Consider the following 23,188-nt stretch of genomic DNA (forward strand, 5'->3'; position numbering starts at 1 on the left):
TAGCTCCAGCAATCTCCTCTAAGGTTTTTGATAAGTTTTAATCACGTATTCACTACAATACCTGCCCAAGGAAAACGTATTCTTCCAAATCTGGTCCCTTCACTGGGGCTGACATTGCCAGGTATTAAACATCCTTGACCATGTGTGCAACCAGTTGCATGTTTTGACCTGTGAAGTAGGTTTAAAGATGATGCCAATGCTGAGTTATCTTTCCAGTCAGAAATTAAGGGGGAAAAGGAAACAATAACTATTATAGTGAGTACTTGGCCTCTCATATTATTTGTGAGAAAGTAAGAGGAAAAGCAAAAAAGGAAGGTGTAGGTTATACTCAGCGATTCTAAAATCTGGAAAGATCAGGTAGGGAGGAAAAGATAAATGTTTCAATTCTGCTTACAAAAGTGTAATCTACCAAATTGCTGTAGGGGTCACAGGCAGTTTAGGAGAAATTTTTTTTTCTTATATCTGGAAAGCAAAAATCAAAACACCCAGTAATAGTACATATAAAAGTCATAAAAATTATAGTCATCCTCATTAGTTCATTTAGTCATGTTATTAATTCTTCTTGACCTCACTGATCTTTTCGTTATTAGCAGTTTTATGAATCTAGTTTTTCCTTAGCGTTCTATAAATCATCACTCAGTTTAATGGTATGATAAGAAACTTGTATTTTAGAGTATTAATTAGAGTCTTCTCCATGAATCTCTGAGGATGAAACATCTTTGTAGAAACATTTTTGCAAAAGTATCAGAGTAAAACCATAACTGTATGTAAATGACAAAAGACTTAAAAATGGCCATGGTTTTATATATATAAATGTGTATATATATATAATATATATATAATGTATATATATATATAATATATATATGTGTGTGTGTGTGTGTGTGTGTGTGTGTGTGTGTATATATATATATATATATATATATATATATATATATATCTTTCATGTTTTGTCCTATCTTTTCTTTTCTTATGTTAAAACAATTATTTTTCTTTAGGACAAAATATTTTTTTTTATCCTTTACCAAACAACAAGAACAACAAAATATCCCTTATATCTTTCCTTACCCAAAAACATTCTATTCTCCTTACCCTAAGCAAAAGCACATCTCCATTCTTTGTATCTCTTCTACTGGTAACTTCTACTGTGTATCTCTTCTACTGGTCATCCTACTCTCCATATACAGTCATTCTGTTTTTTCCTTATTATTTTCTAGTAATTTTGTAAAAAAAAAAAAAAAGAAAAGAAAGAAAACCTTAGTTCTTTTACAAATCAGTTTTGGCAGCAAACTTCTACAGCAGTCTGTATTTTTAAAAGGCCTCTTTTTTTCTTTGTTTTCCTTTCATCTCTGAGGGCAAATTTTGGGTAGCTCCTGGGTGTTTACAATTCAAAGACATGGTAAGATTTACAACTTTAAGAGACAGAGAAAGTATGTAAGTTTTTCACATTATATTCGGATGGTCAGAATTTTAGGAATTTTACATAATTTCTAGAACATTTATATTAATAACACAGATACATAAATATAATAAAAGGTTTTACATAATTTGTAATTTAATAAAGTCTAATTAGTTTAATATTTCTCTTTTATAAAGAGAGAGAAAGAGAGTCTCTTGAAATATTTCAAGGGCCCTTGTTTTGGAATAATCTCAAAGTTTTCAAAAAAATCTCAAAGGTCAAGAAAAAGTCTCTAATTTGTGAATTTTGGGAAGTTTGTCAAACACATCAAAAGTTCTAGAACATTTGGTCATAACAGAATCCTAGGTCATTGTGAAACAATACTTACTAATCCATTTTCTCACAAAGTTAAAAGGCTTTACAAGCAAATACAGAAAGTTAAACAGTTGTAAGCAAAATTTAGCCTTTTACTATCAAGAAGATTCAATTTACTTAAGAAATTAAAGACCTGATGATAAAAGAGCACGGGATATTTTAATAAAACATAAAATCTTTGCTTTGTATTTATAATCTCTTGTTATGAGCATACCAATAGTACAGGAAAAGTTTGTCCTTAGAGCAGAGAAGCAAACTTTAATATTGCATCCGTTCTTTTTAAATTCATTTACTTAATTAAATTCATTTTAATCTTCTTTAATCATTTCTACCTATATCTATTTATTTAATTTGTTCTCAATAATTATATTAAGGTTACCCATAAAAACTTTACGAGCTGTTAGGCCAAGTCAGCCATCATTCTAAGTTGTTTTGGCTGACAAATTTGTGAGCCTATGTAGAATAAAAATATTAATACTGATCATTTTAAAAACATGCCTACTTTAAATTTTTTTTTTTTTTTCATATAGGGGAGCAGTGTGTTTTTCCATGGCCCATCAACTCCAAGTCAGGTCATTAGACATGCCTATTTTAATTAGCTTTAATACCAAATATTTTTTCAGAACATGAAAAATATTTGGGTTAGTTTCTGTTACATTTCTTAACTTATGTAAGTACTTAATTCCTTTAAGCCAATAAACAGAACTCTTTATAAACCAATTTTATTAATATCCTCCCGAGGTAGATACATATATATAATATATACATGTGTGTATATATATGTGTATATATGTGTATGTATATAATATTTGTACACACACAGATGCAACCAGACCTAGTAATTATTTTAATTTCAGACATGATACAGGTACAATAAAGCAAAAGCCCATTAATTTGTAACAGCTGGAATGTTTATTCATTCATATGGCTAACGCTTTTATTATTTTTAGAGAGGGCTTTAAAGATTTGTATTTGTCCATGACAGACGATTTTTAAGTAGGCTGGGGAGCTGCTTAGGTAAGGTAAACTTTTTAGCCACTTGTGTTTTTAAAAGGCTTTTCTTTCCCATATTTTTCCTTTGGTTTGTTTAGTCTCAGGCAGTTGTGGGCTGTTTGTATTTCTGATTATCTGCAGGAGGAACTTGGAAGTTGTTGAGAAGGCTTTAAAAAATCCTATCAGGGACCAGCCGGGTGGCTCAGGCAGTTAGAGCTCCAAGCTCCTAACTCCGAAGGCTGCCAGTTCGATACCCACATTGGCCAGTGGGCTCTCAACCACAAGGTGGCCAGTTCAATTCCTTCCCACAAGGGATGGTGGGCTGCGCCCCCTGCAACTAAGATTGAACATGGGAACCTTGAGCTGAGCTGCCTCCCGGATGGCTCAGGTGGTTGGAGCACGTCCTCTCAACCACAAGGTTGCCGGTTCAACTCCCACGAGGGATGGTGGGCTGCGCCGCCTGCAACTAGCAATGGCAACTGGACCTGGAGCTGAGCTGCGCCCTCCACAACTAAGACTGAAAGGACAACAACTTGAAGCTGAACAGTACCCTCCACAACTAGGATTGAAAAGACAATGACTTGGAAAAAAATCCTGGAAATACACACTGTTCCCCAATAAAGTCCTGTTCCCCTACCCCAATAAAAATCTTTAAAAAAATTCCTATCAAAACTTTTGATTTTGCCAAATTTCTGATCATAGAGTTATTAAAATTTTAAACTATCTTGTCAGGTTTCGGGAGGTACAAACAGTAAGAAATTTTAAAGTATCTGCTCAGATGGCCAAAATTTCTTTTAGGACCCTTTTAGAGAAGTCATTTTGTCTTTTAGAAGCTTCTGCTTATCAATCAAAAAACGCATTCCATTGTCCCTGAGAGGTTTGGCTTCCTCTCCTTGGGGGGTTTGAGGGGGGGTGTTTAGATGGACTTAAAACAAAGGTTTCCTGACAGCCATTAGAATTTTAAATTATTCTGGTTAAATCGTGTATTTTATTGAAAAGGCTCAAGAGGAGAAACCAAAATGTTTGTACATATATCTATCTAGAGTTCCCGAAAAAGGAAATTTTTTGAGGAAATTTGGAGTGGAGGCCCAATGTTATTAATAATAAATTTCCCTGAAAGCTGTCATTCCCCGACAAAGACAGAAGAAAGGTTATTGAAAGCCCCAGGTAAGTTGTTTACATTGCCCCTGGTCTGATGAGATCTGCCAATTAGTCAGTTTCCAGTCACCCTAGCAACAGGTTTATAAGACTTATGCCTGTGTCATCCCCTATGAAATCGCTTTCTTCTGACAGCATAGCAAATACAATGACAAGAAACAACAGAAACAAGACGACGAAACAAAAAAGTGTGCAACCAAATGAATACTCACCCACCAGGGAAAAATCCCTGTTAGCTGCTCACCCCCCCCAACGTACTTCTTACAAGTGTGAGAGCCATGAAAAGTCCCTCCTGAAAAAAAAGAAAGATTTTCTTTCTCATGCAGTAGCAAGCTCTGAGTTGCTCACGTCTCAGGAAACCTGGGGTAGGGGGTGAAGGGATGTCTCCTGTGGTAGCCAACTCCTGCAGCAGCACCCCCATGCTGGCATCAGGACAATCATTCCCAGGGCAATCATTCCACCACCACCACCACCACCCCACTCCCCGACACACAGTTGAATGGAAAACCCCTCCTGATCTTAAATAAAGGCATCTGACCTCAACCAAAAGGAGCAATGTCCAAACCTAAGAGGGCCTCACGGTGGTCTGTGGAAGCAGTGAGTGCAAAACAGGCTCTGTAAAAAAAGTGCCCAGTTCCAGGGGATGCTGGTCCATGAAGGTGAGGATATTTTACATCCCACTTCTGACAACAGATATATTAACCTGAAAACAAAATACCAAAGTGAGACTCAACAAGCATTTACTTGAGATTCAAAAGAATGGCTATTTGGGAAGCACTGATTCAGGCAGAAACCCAAAGTGTTTGAATTAGGAAACAAAGACAAGGGGTATTTATGAGAAGGGAAAGGGGAACAATTATATCAATAGAAGGAAGGCATTTCTATAGTGGCGCTAATTCTAAAGAATGTTTTTAATTTTCAGTCCAGTAGTCATATCTGCTTTCTTATTATCTTTGCAATCAGTTCTTTGGGGCACAGTGTTGCTTTAGACCCAGTCCAAAGGTTATTTTGCCCTGTTTTAACATTCCTAACATTTGAGGAGTAAGACGTGCAAGGCAGTTCCTCTGGGATGGCAGTTCAACTCCAATTTAAAGTGACTCCATTTATATTATTTTTTACAGTGCCAAGAAAGAAAGAAGAGATGCCCTGGGGGTACTCCAGCATTTAGGGGGCAGGAGGAGGAAGAGCAAACAAAGGAGACTTGAGATGGTGCAACTGGTGCCTGGGTGCTGTTCTGGAAGCCATGTGTTGAATTAAAGAAGCGCATGAGCAACTGTGTGGAAAACTTCTCGAAGTTTAAGGAGGGTAAGGACTGAAACTTTCACTGGACTTGGCAACAGAAGTATTTGGTGACTTTGTCATGAATAATTTTGCTGGCACAATGGAATTGAAGTGGGTTCAAGAGACAATGGGAGGCAAGTAGAGACATCGAGTTTATACTCTGAATGAATTTTGCCACAGTAGCAGGGAGAGGGAGAAGGGTCAAGGAAAGGTTTTATGATGCCCTTCATCAGTGCAGGAAGCAAACCAGAGCAAATTTCAGGCTTCATACGTTACTATCCCCAGGGAAGGCCTCCTTCTATAATGGGAAGCTCACAAGATCAAAAGCAAAATCACAACCTTTAGCCCTGGCCTATCACCAATTTTTTTGTGACCTGTCTAGGTTATTTAACTTCTCAGTATTATATTTCAGTTTCCCTTATGTGTACAAAAAAAAAAAAAAAAATCCCTGTTATTTTCCATCTCATAGCTGCATAAATGATTACATTATTTATGTACCACCATTCTACTTTCTGCCTCTATGATTTGACCTAAGTACCTCACCTAAGTGGAATCATACAGCATTCGCCTTTTTGTGACTGGCCTATTTCACTTAGTGTGCTATGTCCTCAGGGTTCATCCATGTTGTAGTACATAAGAATTTCTTTCCTTTAACTATTAACATTGAATACCATTCCATTTTCTGCATATACCAGTTTTCTTATTCATTCACCTCTGGATGGACACTTTTATTGATTCCACCTTTTGACTATTGTTAATAATACTGTGAACACAGGTGTACGTATAAGTACATCAAGACCCTGCTTTTAATTCTTTAGATATATACCCAGAAGTGGAATTACTGGGTCATATGGTAATTCTATTTTTAATCTTTTTAGGAACCACCATACTGTTTTCCATGGCAGCTGTACCATCTTATATTCCTACCAACAGTGCATAAGGGCTCCAATTTCTTCACATCTGGCCAAAACTTATTTTTTTTCATAGTAGCCATGTTAATGGTTTTGCCCATGGTAAGTGATCAGATGATCACTATTATCATCAAGTGTGGAAGCATTTCAATCTAAAATAGAACCAGAGGACATGAAATGGAGACTTTCACACATGCGCCATAAGGAAAATGAAACTTGAGAACCAAAAAACTGATTTCCTTTAAGTGCCTGTTTTACAGAAGACCAAAACTTATTTCCTATCAATGAACATCTGTCAAGAATCTCTCCCCATCCTTAAGCCAATGAATTTACTGCATGGACTCTGACTTCCGTTTCTTTGTATTCCTTGCCCATAAACGTAGCTCACCCCAAACTCTCATCAAACTCTCCCGCAGCTTGTTAGTTGGTGTTTCCAGAATTGCAATTCCTCTGCTATTCCCAAATAAGCTCAACTTTTGGTAATTCAAGCTTGCCTCAGTTTATCTCTTTATTTAGGTCAAAAGACAACAAATTGGAATGTATTTTGAAAAAGAACAGTATCTGTCAGGATCCAACAAGGAAAGCTGAAAACATTAAAAGGAATTTAATGGCGGAAATTGGATGTATAGGTCATAGAAAGGCTGAGAAACCAGAGATGACAAAAGCAGAAAACCATCAACACCTACCTACCCGAAGGTAGAAGAGGCTCTGAGAAAGAGCAGGGCATGTTGGAGCCATTTCAGGACAGGTCTGGAGTTGACTGTAATGTGGGTGAGCTTATCAGAGGGATGTGACAATGAGTCAGGAACCCGGGAGAGGTGAACCAAAAATATATGACAAGGGCACCACCAAAAACTCTTGGTGGGCATGGGGCTTGAAGGAGTCAAGAATATTACTAGGCCTCGGCTCAAATGGGGAACAGAAGGAAAGCAAGTTGGTGGGAATGAGGGGGTTAAGTATATCAACTCCATAACCTTCCCAAAGAAACCAGCTAAATCCTCCAAGTCTGAACATTTTAAAAAATTAAACTTAATTGTAGATTGGCAAGCAGTTTTAAGAAATAAGAGTGATGCCGTGTGTCGTTCACCTGGTTCCTACCGATAGTAACATCTTGTAAAAACTATGGCACAACACGACCGAATACTGACTTCCATAAGATGAAGACACAGTACCGGAGCATCGCTCTGCTTGTTAGGTGAGATGCTGCCCAATTCATAAATCGCTTAAAAAGCCAATTAGATCTTCAAATTTAAATTAAAAAGATACCGACAGTTCCATCATGAATGTCCCCATGTACCCTTTTATAGCCACACCCCAACATTCATGCTGACATATCAATCCTGGCCGCAACAGCGCCCACGGCCAGCAAAGAACAAAATTGGGCACTAGGTCGGTAAATGCAGACGGACGGCAGGGCTTCCCGCCCAGGTTCTGCGGAGACAGCAGAGGTCCGCAGGGGCTGCCCCGCCCCTTCCGCCACAGCCGGCCAATAGGTGCCGGATGGGCGTGCCCCTTCGGTCAGAAGCCGAGGAGAACCGGAAGTGGGAGGCAGCACTTCTGTTCCGCGGCCGCTCGGCCCAAAATGGCAGACCTTCACCGCCAGCTGCAGGAGTACCTGGCGCAGGGGAAAGCGGACAGGCCGGCGGCCACCAAGCCGCTGCTCGCCGCGGAAAAGGCGGAGGAGCCCGAGGCCGGGGACGGGCCGCTGGGGGCGTGGCTGAGCCGCGCAGGCCTGCGCTGGACGTGGGCGCGGAGCCCCGCAGAGCCGGCGGCGGGTCCGGCTTGCCTGCTGAGCGTGACGCGCACGCAGCAGCTGGCGGCGAGTGGCGTGTGCCTGCTGCTGGCCGCGCTCTGCTTCGGCCTGGCCGCGCTCTACGCGCCCGTGCTCCTGCTACGCGCCCGCAAGTTCGCGCTGCTCTGGTCGCTGGGCTCGGCGCTGGCGCTGGCGGGAGGCGCGCTCCTGCGGGGCGGCGCGGCGTGCCGGCGCCTGCTGTGCGGCGAGGAGGCGCCGTCGCGGCCCGCGCTGCTGTACGTGTTTGCGCTGGGCGCCACGCTGTACGCCGCCCTGGGCCTGCGCAGTACGGCGCTCACCGCGCTGGGCGCCGGCGCGCAGGTGGCCGCGCTGCTGGTCGTCTTGACGGGCCTGCTGCCGCGGGGCACGAGCGCCGCGCTCCGCCTCGCGCTCGGGCGCCTGGGCCCGGGCGCCGGCCTCGCCAAGGCGCTGCCCGTGTGATCGGCCCGGGACGCGCGCTCGGGGAGAGACGTGGGCCCGCCCCCGGGACGCGCTGTCGGAAGAGGACGCGGGGCCAGCGCCGGCCTGGCCGAGTTCCCAGACCCCGCGAAGACGGGGGCTTTCCCGCGCCGGCGCATCTGTGAACTTGGAGCGGCTGTTGCAACACTGAGACGCAGGCAGTTTCGGAAGCTCCTGTTGCAGCGTTTTGGTCTCCACTCGGTAGCTGGTGCACTGCAGACGACATTCGGTCGTTTGAGTTGGTGATACGCTGTGAAACATTTAACATTGCTTTTGCGTTAACCTTGGTCTTAAGTCGAGCCCAGCCGGGAGAAAAAAAGGCTCTTCAGTTTTAATTAGCTGCCTTTATGACTTCTCACTTTCCTTATTTTAAAAATCCAGTGGTAGATTGTAGTTCAGCTACGATAAGCTTTTTTTAATCCCCTTTGGCTCTTGGAAATTATTTTGTCTCATTCTTCAAAGTTCATAAAGGTATAGGATTAAATTTAGACATCGGATTTTTTAAAAGTACTTTAGGCAAAACGGTTGATCTCTGTTTTTTCTTTTAGTGGAATTGTAAAGATGGTGTGTTACATAAAGTCAGAAAAAAATTGGTTCTGTATTAACGAAAGCGATGGACTACAAAGGACATTTTCTGCCCCAAGAAGTGTGGTATCCAGTAAGGTACAAGTGAGGGCTTTCAGAGGTCCCTGGGCAGAACGAGGGGGTCCCTCGGAGAAAGGAAGATAGTTCTGCACTCAGAGTCCCCACGTTTAATGGAATCCATGGGTTTCTACAAGGTCTAACTGTAATTCCTAATTTTATTATCTGAACGGTAATTTACCTTTGTGGGGCAATCCTAATGTACATGCTTTTCATATCTAATTGCCAAATTTCCTTCCTAGGTTCAGCACTTACTTTCATCCATGACTTTATTGCACACCTTATTTTATTGCCAGAAATTTGGTCTCAGTATTCTGATGACTCTAAAAAACTACGTTTTGTCACTAGCTATATATTAACTAGAAAGTAAAATGTATTTAGAATTTAAAAATTCTATTTTGGTGGTTCTCAATTCATATCCGAATTGCTAAAAGAGCCAAATCAGATCAATGCCATTAGAATCTCTGGGGGGTGGGACCCAGCTACCAGTATTATTTTTTTAGAGCTCTCCAGATGATTTCATGTTCCCCTCAGATTGAGAACCACTCTGCTGTGCGTCAGATTGCACAGTTTGAAAGTTGTCTCCTGGAGCTGGATTCCAGTGTTGCCTAAGCTAAGGTGTGTCAGGCAGCAGCAGTGCACTGCCTCTGCTTTTTACCTCAAAATGTCTATTCTTGGTTCTTGAATGTCCTAAGCCCTGCTTCAAGAACTGACACTGAAGTGACTGACATCCACTGGAGGCTTACAGGCAGGCTGCTTCACACACTTCCTCCCCCAGTGTTCTCTTAAGAATACTGCCTTGTTCTGGGATCAGAAAATAGGATTACCTACCTCAAGAGGAACAACCAAGAGGGTGTTTGTAAGAGCAAATGCACTGTTTTCAGGGAGCAATTTATTTTTTTAACTAGAAAAACTTGTGTCACGCCTGCTCTTTCTACCCCTAACTAGATAGGTTCTAATTTTAAATTTCTCTAGAACTTGCATGGCTGAAGATTTTACAGTGTTTATTAGAACAGTTTTATGTTGATGCTACTATATTTCTAAAAACTGTTTCCCCAACATTTTCTCAAGAATTCAACCACTGAAAACCTAGCTTTTATAGAATTCAAAGCAGAATTATCTTGTATTTTGACAGTGATATTTTATATATATATATATGCCTATATATATGTATATGTGTGTGTGTGTGTGTAATATAGCGATTTCAGTTTTTTCTAAACGTATTCTCAAAATATGATCTGGTTATCTGCTTACTGAGGTACTGTGTTCTAAAGTTAAGGCCTAAAATGTTAAGATGATAAAAGTCTTATTACCGCATGAATCTCAGAAAAAGGAACCTAATCTTGATTGGGCTTTGGTTTCTGGGTCCCTTTTCAGCTTAGAATTTGATTACAACTTCTTTTTAAGCTATACAGTGGAGGGCAAATAAAGACTATCCACAAACCTAAAGCAATCTTGAGCCTCCTAATCATGTTTTTACAAGTGAGATGCTAATAAGACTCTGCCTTAAACTGGTATTTCCATATAGCTAGCATGGAAGAGAAGGAAGTTAAATTTTGCAAAATTGTTTTTAGATATTTTGGTTCATTCTTTTCCAATTTAAACAACTTGTGAAATGATTCACAGTAACCAAAAGGGTACATGTAGTTAATTCCTGGATTATGTCAAATTCCTCTCGTCAGTAACAGGACAACTCAAATCAAAGGTGTGATTACTAGATGTACCCAAGGGAGATCCCTCCATGGATAACCAGAATAGTTTTTTCTTCAGAGTATAATTTTCCATCTGCCAGAGCACATCTAAGGCTTTGAATCTACTTCAAACTATGTTATCGTTTAAGGTATTTCTCACTCTATTACAGAAATAATTGACAGGCTGGATGAGAATTTGTCTAAAAACAAAAAGTTCATAGATGAAATTAATTTAGATGACTTAATGGTTCCCGTCAAGTATGCTCACAGTATAAGCACGAATTGTATACCCCTCAGCAGACTGGATGCATGGAAACTAAGGGTTTCCTTAAGGCAAGCACTTCACAACTATTGTTTTCTGTTAATTCTTGCATAAATCACATTCTGTATTCATACAAAAACAACTTAATGTTTTTTTCTCTGACAAACTGTACATATAGAAACATTTCCAATTGGACATGAACTTAAATTTGTCGAGGTGCTCCTAGTCTCGTGACGCTTTAAAAAACGATTCCAGCTTTTCTTCACAAAACAACATGGGACTTAGGGCAGTGAGGGTGGACAGGACAAAACAAATCCAGCTGCTGAGTAGCCAGCAGCCGTCTCTTCATGTCGAAGACTCATTAGGGGCTGCTGGGATTCAGCTGCCCCAGAAAGAGTGCAGGGCTACGTGGTGCAGGTTTCCTTTTGTTTCTCTTGGTAAGTCCACAAAAAGTTCTCAAATACTGTCCAGGGAGGCCAGGGGCCCTCAGCCCCAACTTCTACCGACCTCTTCCACCACCCCTTGAAGCTCCTCTCCTGGGGGGGCCAGAGTTCAAGTTACTCCCTCTACCCCAGTTACTGCCACTCCGGGCTCCCCTAGAAGGGGTCCCACTGCCCGGAGGGCCCCCAAAAGGTTCATCTCTGTGGTATCCGTCATGGTGATCTCCATCCAAGGAGCTGGAGCGCCCGGATTTTGGCACTCTTTGGGAAGGTCCTGGGCCCCCTCGGCCTGAAATGAAACATTGATTTCACAGGTGACTTTTGTGTCAGAGACTATAAACTCCTGGTACAAATTTTTACTCTGTGATGACAGTGGAACACTTCTGGGTCTCTCTTTAAAACAGTTCTGAGGACATTAGCATTAGAGCACTAAAAGCTGTGCCTCCACCCTCCTCCTGACTAATGTCTCATCCCCGTCCTGGCTTGTGCCCCTCTGCATCAACTAGACATGTTCCCCAAGGCTGTGTGCGGGAGACTGGGAAACCTCCTGGGAGTCCCACCACAGTGGGCCGTGTCTCTAGTCTGTAGGAAATGTGTGTTCACCCTCCTGTGCCACCAGGAAAATTCTGAGGGAAGCGACTGATGTTGATTACAGTGCTCCAACTGGGATAAGTGCGGACTATGGTTATCCCACAACCATGTGGCACTTTTGATTTAAATAGTGAAATGTTTCTTTTAAAACAAAAGCATTTAAAAAAAAGAAGAAACCCATTAGCTTTTAGAATGATTTCTCCCAGGGATAGTTTTATTTGTCCCAGACCTTGGACACACAAACTTTTAGGTATTAAAATTCTGGCTTGTAATTTTTTTTTCTCATGAGATGATAGTGAATTATAGGAGATGTGGCCAAATCCTACCAGAAGATTATTGACAACTTCAAGTTCCATTTTTTAATGGAATTCAATCCAGTTAAGACAAAGCAGTTAGGAAAGCTAGCCAAAGGAGTAATTTTGGCTTCTTTTCTTACAAAGCACAGCCTAGGAAGATGCCTGGCAGAGAAGTCATCGGCCAGTATATCATTCCACACTAGCCACATGACCTCGGCCAGAGACCTACAAAGGTGTCCTGAGTGCCCCTAGAGACCAACAACAACATGTGCTTAGGTGGGGAGACCTACTGGTGACATGAGGTAATTTCTGAGGCTTTGCTCTGAGAAGAACCAAACAACTGTCAAGAACGAAAGCCAGAACTTTGTCATGGAGGCAGGCGGGGGCACATGGGCAGTCTTCCCAGCCCAGGCTGACCTGAGACTCGAGTTGTAGTTAGTATTTGGTGGCTACTGCTCTTGGCTAAAAGTTAGTACTGCCTCTAAAGAGCCAAAGTTTCAAGTTGTAGAAATAATCTTCCCCTCCCCCCCCAAAAAAACACCCCCTTCCAGACCATGTTCCCCCCAGTTGTGTCTGTGGGCACAAGCAGTGTTTCGTCTGGGTCCAGACTGACAAACCCAGAACCTGGGAGAGGACAGTTCCTCGGGCCACTGAGGACGCCTTCCAGTCTCTGCAGCCACCAGTGGGGAGCATGCTGGCCAGTCAGAGCAGGAGTCACAGAAAGGACCCCCAGCAGACTCGGCGCTGGGCACCCCGACAGACAGCTGAACTTGAACAAAGCAGAGATTCCTGAACGCAGGCGGAGGAGCCGTGTGCGGGAGCTGAGCTCGCAGTCCCAAGGGAGAGCTCTGATGGGCTGTATGGTGAGCACAAACAAAGCGCCTTGGACCACCTTTGAGCACACGTGCCTTTCCACAGCCTAACCCCGAGGGCAGAATGGAGAAAGGACCCTCAGTACCCTAGTGGGGACAAACGGAACAGGCAGACCCTGGGAGGGGCTGGCCTGGAGATGAGGCCTGTGAGGGCCCCTGAAGCCTTCCTGGCAGGGCTACAGCATCCACAGCTCCCGGAACAAGAATTGTGGCCTCCACTTACCTTTGCCTCCACGATCCTCAGAAGGAACCCCTGGGGCTTCCATTTCTCTGTGCTCAGAGGTCGCTGGCCCATCATGCCAGGGGCGCTTTCGGGGTGGCAGGGATGCCATGTCCATGCCCTGGAGAGAAGAGGACCGTTCTCTGCTAGCTGGGGAGTGACCATCGTGAGGGGGATGCTCAGGGCGGGGGGCATCACGGAAGTGCTCATGACCTGGCCCTGAAACACACACAGATCGCCAAGGCTAAGCATCGGACAGTCTCATTACATGAAAACACAGCAGACGGGAGCTATACTGCTAAGGAGGAGCAGCAACCTGAGCACCACCATGCGTTCAAGACACTCCCGCTGCATACCCAGCAGGTATCAGTCACACGATGAGCACATAACCAAGGTCAAGATTAGAAATCAGCATACCTCCTGAATAAGAGGCAGATACGGTCCAGAAAAGTGGATCTCAAACTTTTTAGTCTTTACACTTAAAAATTTTTGAGGACGCCAAAGGATTTCATTTATGAAAGTTGGATCTAATATTTGTCATATTAGCAATAAAGACTGAGAAAACTTTCATTTACATACTTTTTTCAAAGACAAGACAATTTAGTGAGAAGAGTTCTGTTGTTTTATATTTAGACAAATCCTTTAATGTCTGGCCAAGTAGAAGAAAGCTGTGTGTCCCCTCTGTTTCTACATTCAATCTCCTGTGATAGAATGCTGCTGGTTAAGGATATGAAGAGAATCTGGCCTCCCGTGGAAATGTGAGCTGGAAAAGAGGGGACCTGGCGGACCCCTGGGAAGGTCTCACTGTGTGAACCATGTCATACGCAGCCCCTTTCCTTACCTGGGTCTCTATTTCCATCCCATGAATCTGGTTTCCGTCCTCCTTCAAAGCGAGGGAACTCATCAGGAGTGGGCAGTAAACCCTTCCTTCCTCCTACACAATGGAGCAAAACACCAGCACACTCACAGACTATTTCAGGTGTGTTCCCAACCTCTTCCTCTCCACCCTCCCCTTCCCAGAGCTGGTGTCCTCAGCATCCACTCGCCTCGAGGGGCAGCCCGGCCTCGTCCCCGCAGATCTCTTCCTCGGGCGGCTTCCTCAGAAGTATCAAAACTCTCCTCTGGACCAAAATCTTCAGGACCAGGAAAACCATCCCTTCCTCTTGGGGGAGCACGGCCTTCATGCCTCGGGGGGGCTCCTCTTCGGAAGCTGTCAGGAGAAACAGAGCAGAACGTCCGCCTAATGGAATACCTTGCAGCTCTAGGTTCATGCTTCAAAGAAGCATAATGATGTGAGAAAATATGATACAACAGTAAGTGGGAGAAAAATAAAGTAAAATTATGTATTAAAAAAATTTTTTTAATTACATATGTGGCTCACATTAAATTTCTTTCTTTCTTTTTTTTTTTTTTTGAGGGCATAGCTCACAGTGGCCCATGTGGGGATCAAACCAGCAAAGTTGGTGTTATTAGCACCATGCTCTAACCAACTGAACTAACCAGCCACCCCAATTATGTATTTTTTTCTATAGTACACATTTTACAGTCCCAATAGTAGAAGTAAAAATGGCAAGTAAACATCAGAATGGAGATTTTGATGTTCTTTTAGGCTTTTAGGAACAATAAGAGCAGTGAGCATTTTTAAGTACTGACATCATGCCAAATGCTTTACATGTATTATTCATTCCATTTCTTCCTCACAACCGCATGAATCTGCTACTATGGTTAACTCTGTCTACCCATGACTACAGAGGCACAGAGAGGTTAAGTCACCCCTAACTAAGTGTTCAGACTGGAACTCAGCTAGTCTTGACGCCCCCTCCCAGCCCAGCCTCTTTACCACTGCCTCCCAAATACTTTTCATTATCATTTACATTTTATAATGAACATTTAATACCTACACAATCAGAAAAATGGAGTTGTAGACTCATGCCTGCCAACTGTACGAGGCTAGTTTGAGGAATCTGCTCTGCCATCTGCCCTGGCCCACAGTCTCTCCTCAGGGGTGGCTACTTACTTCACCAATGGCCCGCTCCACAGCTGACTGGTGTGAGTAGGCATGTGGCTTATGGGCAACTTGGTACCCGGCTGGCGGGCAATTTCACCAACCCCCAGGTATTCTGGAATGGGAAACTAAGCAGGCCCAATGTCACTGCAGCCGAACCACTAGGAGGGAGCACCCGCATTGCGGCTGGCAGAGGCCTGTGGGTTGCAGGAAAGGTCCATGAGCACACCAGGAGGCTGTGGGGAGCCGGGGAAGGGTCAGAAGAGGGCCCAGCATGGCACCAGTCCTCCTGCCCGCAGCCTCCTCACAGGCCAGGCCTTCTGCTCCATTCCCTTTTCTTTTACTCCATTGTATTGTGAAAATTTTCAAACTTAAAGTTCAAAGAATAGAACAAGCCTATCCATCCTTCACCTAGATTAATCAGTTCTTAAGATTTTGCCACATGTGCTTTATCTTCTCTTTGTCCACGTATTTACAAGTTCAGTTTCTAAAACATTTTCAAATCAATTGCCAACACATGATGCTTTATCCCTGAGTACTTCGGTATGTTTCTTCTGAGAACAGGATTTTCTCCTAAATAATAATACTATTACCACTCTAAATAACATGTAATAATATTTAATATTAGGTTGGTGCAAAAGTAATTGTTGTTTAAAAGGTTAAAAATAGTTGCAAAAACCACAATTACTTTTCCACCCACCTAATTTGTAGTCTCATTCAATCTTCTCCAGCTGTCCTAAAAATGCCCTTTACAATTGTTTTCAAATGTAGATTTCAGTCATGATCACACATTGTTATTCAGTGTCATGTCTCTCTGGTGTACGTTAAGCAAGAACAGTCCCCCTCCCATATTTTCTTTGATGACCTTGAAATTATTTTCGGGTCCCTCCAGGTGTTATATAGACTGTACCATAATTTACATTTCTCTGCTTCCTCATGATTAGATCCAGATTAAGCATTCCTGGCGAATCCCTCACACCGTCTGGGTGATGTCAGTCTCTTTCCTTGTTTATGAAGTAAAAGCGGTGCAGTAACCAAGTCTCACTGTTGCAAAGGCACATTTTCTGCACTGCAATTAAGTCATCAGTGGGGTGATACTGTGGCCCTGAGACGACCCCATTTCCCACAATCTTTCATCCAATGGTTTCAGCATCCACTGATGACCCACGCCTGAATCAATGATGCCACTGATTGCTTATAAAAGCAGTGACTTTCTAATTCTATCACTCTTACATTTATCACTCGGGTGTTTTACTATGAAAAGACCTTTCCCTTTTCCACTCCACCACCCCAGCTCTCTTTTTAATAACTTTCTTGGTCATAAGGTGACTTCCGAATTACGCTCCTGCAAGCCAAAGCGGTGTAACCAGCACAAGTGCTGAAATAACAGTCAAGGTAAGGGTGGCACCAGCCAAGAGGAAATGAGTGAGGTCAGAGAGTAGAAGCAGAGGGCACTGTTTCTCTCAGACAGATTCCAGAAAGAATCCCCAAGCACAGCAGGACTCTTCTTTTGTCCAGGCACCCATTATATGACTGCTCTAGTTACAGAAAGACAGACAGAATCCAATTTGACTCAATTAGAAAAGAGCTCCTGTTATGGACTAAATGTCTGTGTGCCCCACAAAATTCACATGTTGAAGCCCAAACCCCAATGTGATGGTATTTGGAGATGGGCCGTTGAGGGGTAATGAGGGTTAGATGAGGTCATGGGGTGGGGCCCTTGTGGTGGGATTGGAGCCCTTCTAAGAAGAGACACTAGAGTGTGCTCGCTCCCTCTTCCATGTGAGAGCGAGCACAGGAAGAAGGCGGCTATCTGCAAGGCAAGAAGACAAGCCTCACTAGAACCCACCCTGCTGGATCTTGACCTAGTACTTCCAGCCTCCAAAACAGAAAACAGATGTCTGTTGTTTAAGCCCCCCACATGTGGTAGCTTGTTATGGCAGTCTTGGCTGACTAGTACACCCCCTAATGAACTGACCCCTCAGATACCTCTCCCATTTAATAGATTCATTTGAGTTACTGAGCACCTACTGTGTCACCACTACTGCTCTAGGTCCTGAGGACACAGTGGTGGGTAAGCAGAGCCCCTGCCATAGGGAAGCTGTCACGCTTCTGGGAGATATAGGTCATAAAGAAACAAATATATTACTTAATGTCACACCGTGCTAAGTGCTATGAAGAAATGTGAAGCAGAGTAAAGGAACTGGGTATACCAGGAGAGATCTAACCAGAGTTAGCCAGCCATCCAGGAAATTGCTCCAGGAGAGGAGGCAACCAGCACAAGGTAACACGACCCTGTTTGGCATGTGAAGACCAGCATAAAGCTGTGAACAGCACCAGAGTTCAGGCTGGAAGCCTGTCATCGACACATGAAATAGAAATTGAGGCTTGGAAAAATCTGAGACTTTGCTCTAGATGAAGAAATTCAAGAAATCAGTGACAGTGGTTGATGCCAAAGCCCCTGGAAATGAGGCACTTGCAGACATAGAAGCCACTTCAAAGAGTGAATACTTGGATATCATTAAGAGAGGCCCTTAAGAAAACGGGGAGCCCTTAAATCTTTTTCAAAAAACTCTTTCTGACAGCTGCTTTCTTTAACCCTCTATCTCACCCTCCCAGGTCCTTTTCTTCGTCAATCTCTCCTACCACATCTGTGAGGATGGAGACTGCCAATCCTTAATGCAATCATCAACTCGGCAACACTAGTGAAAAATGTGTCGGGACGATGGTGAGGCACAAATGAGGCAGTAAACGCAGAGTGTTGGCAGCATGGGCGCTGTGAGACCTCTGAGGGTCAAACAAGTGCTGGTTCCCAGTGTGACTCCTTCCCTGGAAAACACTGACACCACCACCAATCCCACAATGCACTGTAACAATTAAATGAGGAAACACCTGGCACACAGCACACACTCAGTCATCATCATCACTGATTATTCTGAGTCTCACTTGAGATTTCACTACTTCTTGTTTTTACTCCATATTTCTTCTATTCCTTTTTTACACCATGCTAGCTGAGTGTTCAAGTCTGACCTTGACCTAATTTTTACAGCAAGATTATTTTTCAGTTTGATTTGATTTTCTCAAGATCTTTAGGCAATTTCACAAAAACTATCTATTTCACAATTCCTTTATTCTTAATCTATCGATCTCATGTTTCATCATTGTAATCAAAAGAACCTAGAGATTTCTGATCAGATCCAAGAAATTTTATAGTATATGGATCCTCCCATCTCTTTAAAACGACCAAAAACTGAGCAGAAAGACTTCTAAATTGTAAAGACAAAAAGAACCATATAAAGGTTAAAAAGCATAATTTTTTAAAAGTGTAAATGCAAAACATAGAGAGATAGGGTAGTAATCAGTCTAGCACTCTCTCCCCAAGCAAAAGAGGAAAGAGACTTTTGTGGAAAGAACAGGTGAAAAGCTCCAGGGAAGAAGAAACGGACCCACAAAGTATCTTCCCCACCTTTCTTCTCTGCGCGCCCGAAAGCGTGGGTCCTCAGGGTCGCGAGGAAACCGCTCATCTCCAGGCCTGCGGCCTTCCCACACCCCTGGAGGGCCCCGGGCTGCGCCACGGCCATCCCCCTCGCTGAACTCCCTGTGATCTGGAGGAAACGGAGGCCCGGGGCCTCCGCGCCTCCACTTCTCTTCTTGTGGTAAAGGTCCTCCTCGGCCCTCAAATTCACGTAACCGGTGGCCAAAGCGCTTGTCAGGGTGGAAGTCGTCTGGTCTGCTGAAGTCGTCGGGGAAGTCAGGGTGGGGGCCACGCCGATCAGGGGGACCCCTGCAGTCCTGGCCTCCGCGGAAAGGCCCCCTGTCTGGGCCGTGCTCCGGGCCGCTCTGTTCATGTCGCCTCTCGGACATGGGGCCCAGGTGGTGGTTTGGAGGGCCCCGGGAGTCACCTGCGGGAAACAAAGCTGATTTACCCCGACTTCAGCAATCCTGCCAACACAGGGCTGATTTTCAGCATCACAGTATTTCAGAATGCATTCTTTCATTTCAAATGTTTTCCCTCCTAAGTTCTCAGTATACTTAGGATCCTGACAAATGTCCCTAAGACATCATATGATGGAAAGAACAAGCGTTTTGTGGTGAAGATTTCAATTTCATCACATTCTAGTTAAGGAACTCGACCGAGGGCATAGCACTAATCTCAAACGAGATCAGCAATACCCAGCTTCCAGCACATTCAGCTGCTGAGGATGAATGTGGAAAATCTAAGAGAACGCAGCGCACAGGCATGAGAATGAGCTTCCTTCCTCCCGGGCCCTATTCTTTCAGTGATTTCTTTCTCCTTGCTCAGTACCAGGAAGAAGACCTCAGAGAAAACTGCCAGGAAGCCAAGCAGGCACTCACCTCTGCACACGCTATACAGGTTGTAGAGGCCATAGCGGGGCCACAGGGCTGCCACCACCCAGGATAGCGTTCCTTTAACCCCTAGTTCATTTCATTTGATTTGTTAACCCACACGTTGATTGTTAACAAAATCTTCTGTAAGGCACATGGAACCATGAACTTCTCTAATAACTGCGTGGTGACCAGACAGCCTCACTGTACTTTCAAAGTTTATATGAACACTTTTTCTGCCCCTTTCTGTGAATGATATCCCTCATCTATATTATCACCATTCTTTGCAGGCAGTGTTTGGAAACCCACTAAAGTTTTTAAAAAATATTTGAATATGAGGTGTGATCAAAAAATAGGGTGAATGTTTATATTTTTAAAAATTTATTACAGGGGGGAGGGGGTTCACAGTGTGAGGGATATAAATGATGAACGTCTAAGTATTACCTTGTCTTGTATACCTGAAACTAATAAATAAAAAAAAAGAAAAAATAAATAAATAAAAGTAATGAGTAAATAAGTAAAACAAAAATTATTACAGTAAAAGACACATTAATCCCTTCAAAATACTCCTCCTCATTTTGAACACACTTATCCCATTGTTCTTGCCACTTTCTGAAATAGTTCTGCATCTCCTCTGTCGTGTCTTTAGTTGTGCTGTCGTGGCTGCCTCGATATCCTAAATTGATTTAAAACGTTTACCTTTCATGGTCCTTTTAACCTTGGGGAAGAGCCAGAAGTCACACAGTGCCAGATCCTGTGAATAAGGTGGGTGAGGACACACCGTAATGTTTTTATTTGACAGAAATTGCCGTACCAGAAGTGATGTGTGACACGGAGCCTTGTCATGATGGAGGATGAAGACACTCACGAAAGAGGACTTCCAGAACTGCTTCAGAAAGTCGCAAGAACGATGGGTAAGTGTGTTTGAAGCAAGGGGAGTATTAGTTTGGTGCAAAAGTAATTGCAGTTTAAAAGGTTAAAAATTGCAAAAACCACAATTACTTTTGCACCAAGCTAATATATTTTTTTTTGGGGGGGGGGGATTAATGGCAATGTGTCTTTTACTGTAATACATTTTTAAATGTAAACATTCACTGTATTTTTTGATCACACTTCATATATGCAAAGTAACAAATAAAAATCTCAAGAAGCCAATTAAATTTGTCATTGTTTACTCAGTTCACCTCCTAACTTTGAAGGGACCTGTTTTCCTGGCTACCGAACGATTGCAGCCATTATAAATTAATATCTATTTTCTGTCAACATGCAATTTAAACATTTCTGAAAAGCAGATAGTGAAAGGACACTCTTGTCTCTAAAACAACCAAGTTTTAAAATGAAATTCCTCCACTTGCCCAGCTCATGCCTCTTATTCTTTTCCCTGGCAACAAAGATGGACTTTGTGTCCTCGTGTCACAGTCGGCCACAATTTTCACCCTTCCAATGTCCTTCCTCTTGCATTTCTGTGCATTTCTCCTGGCCATGTCAATCCTTCTTCACTATTCAAACGTGTATTAAAAAACGTGGAAATCTCAGCAAAAAAACACCATGAGAAGGACTCTCTCATCTTTCCTCCATTAAACCAGTCCTTTCCATGTTGAGGAATGCACCTTCTGAGTTGCCTTTCTGTTCAGTCAGTTTGCAAATATCCTAAGTCTGTTTCCTTCTGATGGATAGGTCCCCTCACTTCTCAGCGTGTTCCTGAAGCTTCTCTCTGACATTGTGTTGCTTAAACTTGGTGTGACCTCAGACGCAGCAGACCTCTGATCTGAGGAAGCTGAACATATTCCATTTTGACTTACCTATTACTTCTACATGCTTAAAAGTATGCTATTCCTCTAAGGAAAGAAATCACTGCTACAAATTAGAAGGGATGTGGCCACCAGTGATGGGGGGGTGGCCACTGGTTAATCCAGTCGAGGATGACAGGACCCCTTTCTTGGCTCTCCCTTCTCCCTAGGGTCCCTGGGAGGAGAAAGAAAGGAGGGAAAAAGAGATAGGTGGGGAAAAGGGGGAAGAAGAGGGGAGGGAGGGAAGAAGAGGAGAGAGGGAGAGACAGACAGAGAGAGAGAGGGAGAGAAGCAAGGAGGCAAGGGAATCAGGTGGAGGCAGACACAGGGTAGGGGAGAGGAAGAGGCAGGCTCTCAGTTGGTTGATGGCTGTACCTTGTGGGTCATTTTCTTAGGATCCCCAAACTCCAAAGATTGTTTCTTGATGTTTGTTTTCTCTTTTTCCCTGTTGGCCACTTCTATAGGATGGGACTAAAACAGACACATCCTCCTAATTCCTTTATCCCCTCCTTTCCCACCTCAATAACTCACATAAATTCAAGACTAAGCTTTAAATTCTCAAAGCACAAGGGCTGTAAATGCTGACGCGGACTTTTCTTAACCTGAGAAACAGGGTTCTGTGGGCTTAGGAAATTGAACAATAAAAGCAGTGAAGTTCTCTGCAACGCCGTCTCCACAGAGCTCATGCTGTTTGGTTTGTGTGCTCCCACTGGATGTAACAGCTCCATCTCCTAACTTCCCTCTATGTACATAGCCTCAGCCCATCTTCTAGCCCTCCATCCAGCAGGCTGGGCCCACCATATTCCTGCTCAAACTCTTCATCCGCGTGTGAGAGAATAACCCTTCCGGGAACAGGGAACTCCGGCTGCTGCCTGCGCTCTTTCAACTCTTGGAATTAACTCTTAATTTCCAAATAGCCTCAAATCTAAATATTGATAATTGTCACTTCTGCATTCCATAGCAACAACCTGAGGCACAATACATCAGTGGTTACTTTCTCCTTTTCAAATGGTACAGAACAACGTAACCAGCTAAACAATCAGTGCATGACACACTTTGGGGGGAAGAAGGTGATTTTAAAAACATTGTTAAAATCCCTGAATTCTTTATCCCCTCAGAAAACTGAAAGTGAAACAGTTCAGCTGTCTGGGTGCTGTTAGGACTTTGCATGGGATGAACACGGGTGGCACCCCCATTCCCAACAAACAGACAGGCCACCTGTGGCCCAGGCCTGTTGGAGTGGCCATCCGTCCAGCGGCCGCACTGCCAGCTTCTGGTAACAAGGAGCTCATTTCCTGCAGGCAGCACTTATGGCTAACTAAAGCAAACGTGTGAATGAAAACAACACAAGACAAAGCTATTACTTGAAATGGATGTGCTCTTATTTTTCCTAAAGGTTCAAATGAACATTCTATCGATTCCTTACCAATAAAACTCTTTATTACAAGATTTACCCAATGGTAGTAAAAGTCTCGTCTGCAGCCGAGCAGGTATTTACCTTTGTTAGGACCAGGTCCTTGTCCAGGATTAAGAGGGGGGATGCGACCTTGTGCTCCCTGCTGCCCTAGGCCTGGTATCAGGGGTGGGGGGCCTGCGTTCTGTCCTTCCTGAAAAGATGTTTTTAAAGCAGGGATGTGAAATCACAGGCTTGTACTTCATGAATA

The 23,188-nt window shown here is 43.4% G+C and overlaps 2 protein-coding genes across 7 annotated transcripts in view; one reads left to right on the forward strand and one right to left on the reverse strand.

Annotated features, from left to right (window-relative positions):
• Nucleotides 1–5,581: 5,581 nt before the first annotated feature.
• Nucleotides 5,582–10,455, forward strand: SFT2D3 (SFT2 domain containing 3). The gene has a single exon (XM_081051885.1). The coding sequence runs from the start codon at nt 7,700–7,702 to the stop codon at nt 8,348–8,350; it is 651 nt and encodes a 216-aa protein (XP_080908011.1). The 5' UTR covers nt 5,582–7,699; the 3' UTR covers nt 8,351–10,455.
• A 106-nt stretch (nt 10,456–10,561) lies between these two features.
• Nucleotides 10,562–23,188, reverse strand: part of WDR33 (WD repeat domain 33) — a 105,348-nt gene continuing 92,721 nt past the window's right edge. The window contains exons 17-22 of one of the 6 annotated variants that reach the window (XM_081051882.1): nt 23,023–23,131; nt 18,854–19,289; nt 14,429–14,592; nt 14,224–14,316; nt 13,386–13,601; nt 10,562–11,692 (exon numbers count right to left, since the gene is read on the reverse strand). In XM_081051882.1, coding sequence (XP_080908008.1) covers nt 11,463–11,692; nt 13,386–13,601; nt 14,224–14,316; nt 14,429–14,592; nt 18,854–19,289; nt 23,023–23,131 — 1,248 coding nt within the window. In that variant the 3' untranslated portion in view covers nt 10,562–11,462. Of the gene's footprint in view, nt 13,147–13,385; nt 13,602–14,223; nt 14,317–14,428; nt 14,593–18,853; nt 19,305–23,022; nt 23,132–23,188 lie in introns of all 6 variants that reach the window. The other 5 variants (XM_081051881.1, XM_081051880.1, XM_081051879.1 and 2 more) reach the window with 5 other exon arrangements.

This window comes from Rhinolophus hipposideros (assembly GCF_964194185.1).
Source record: "Rhinolophus hipposideros genome assembly, chromosome: 6".
Taxonomy (NCBI): Eukaryota; Metazoa; Chordata; class Mammalia; order Chiroptera; family Rhinolophidae; genus Rhinolophus; species Rhinolophus hipposideros.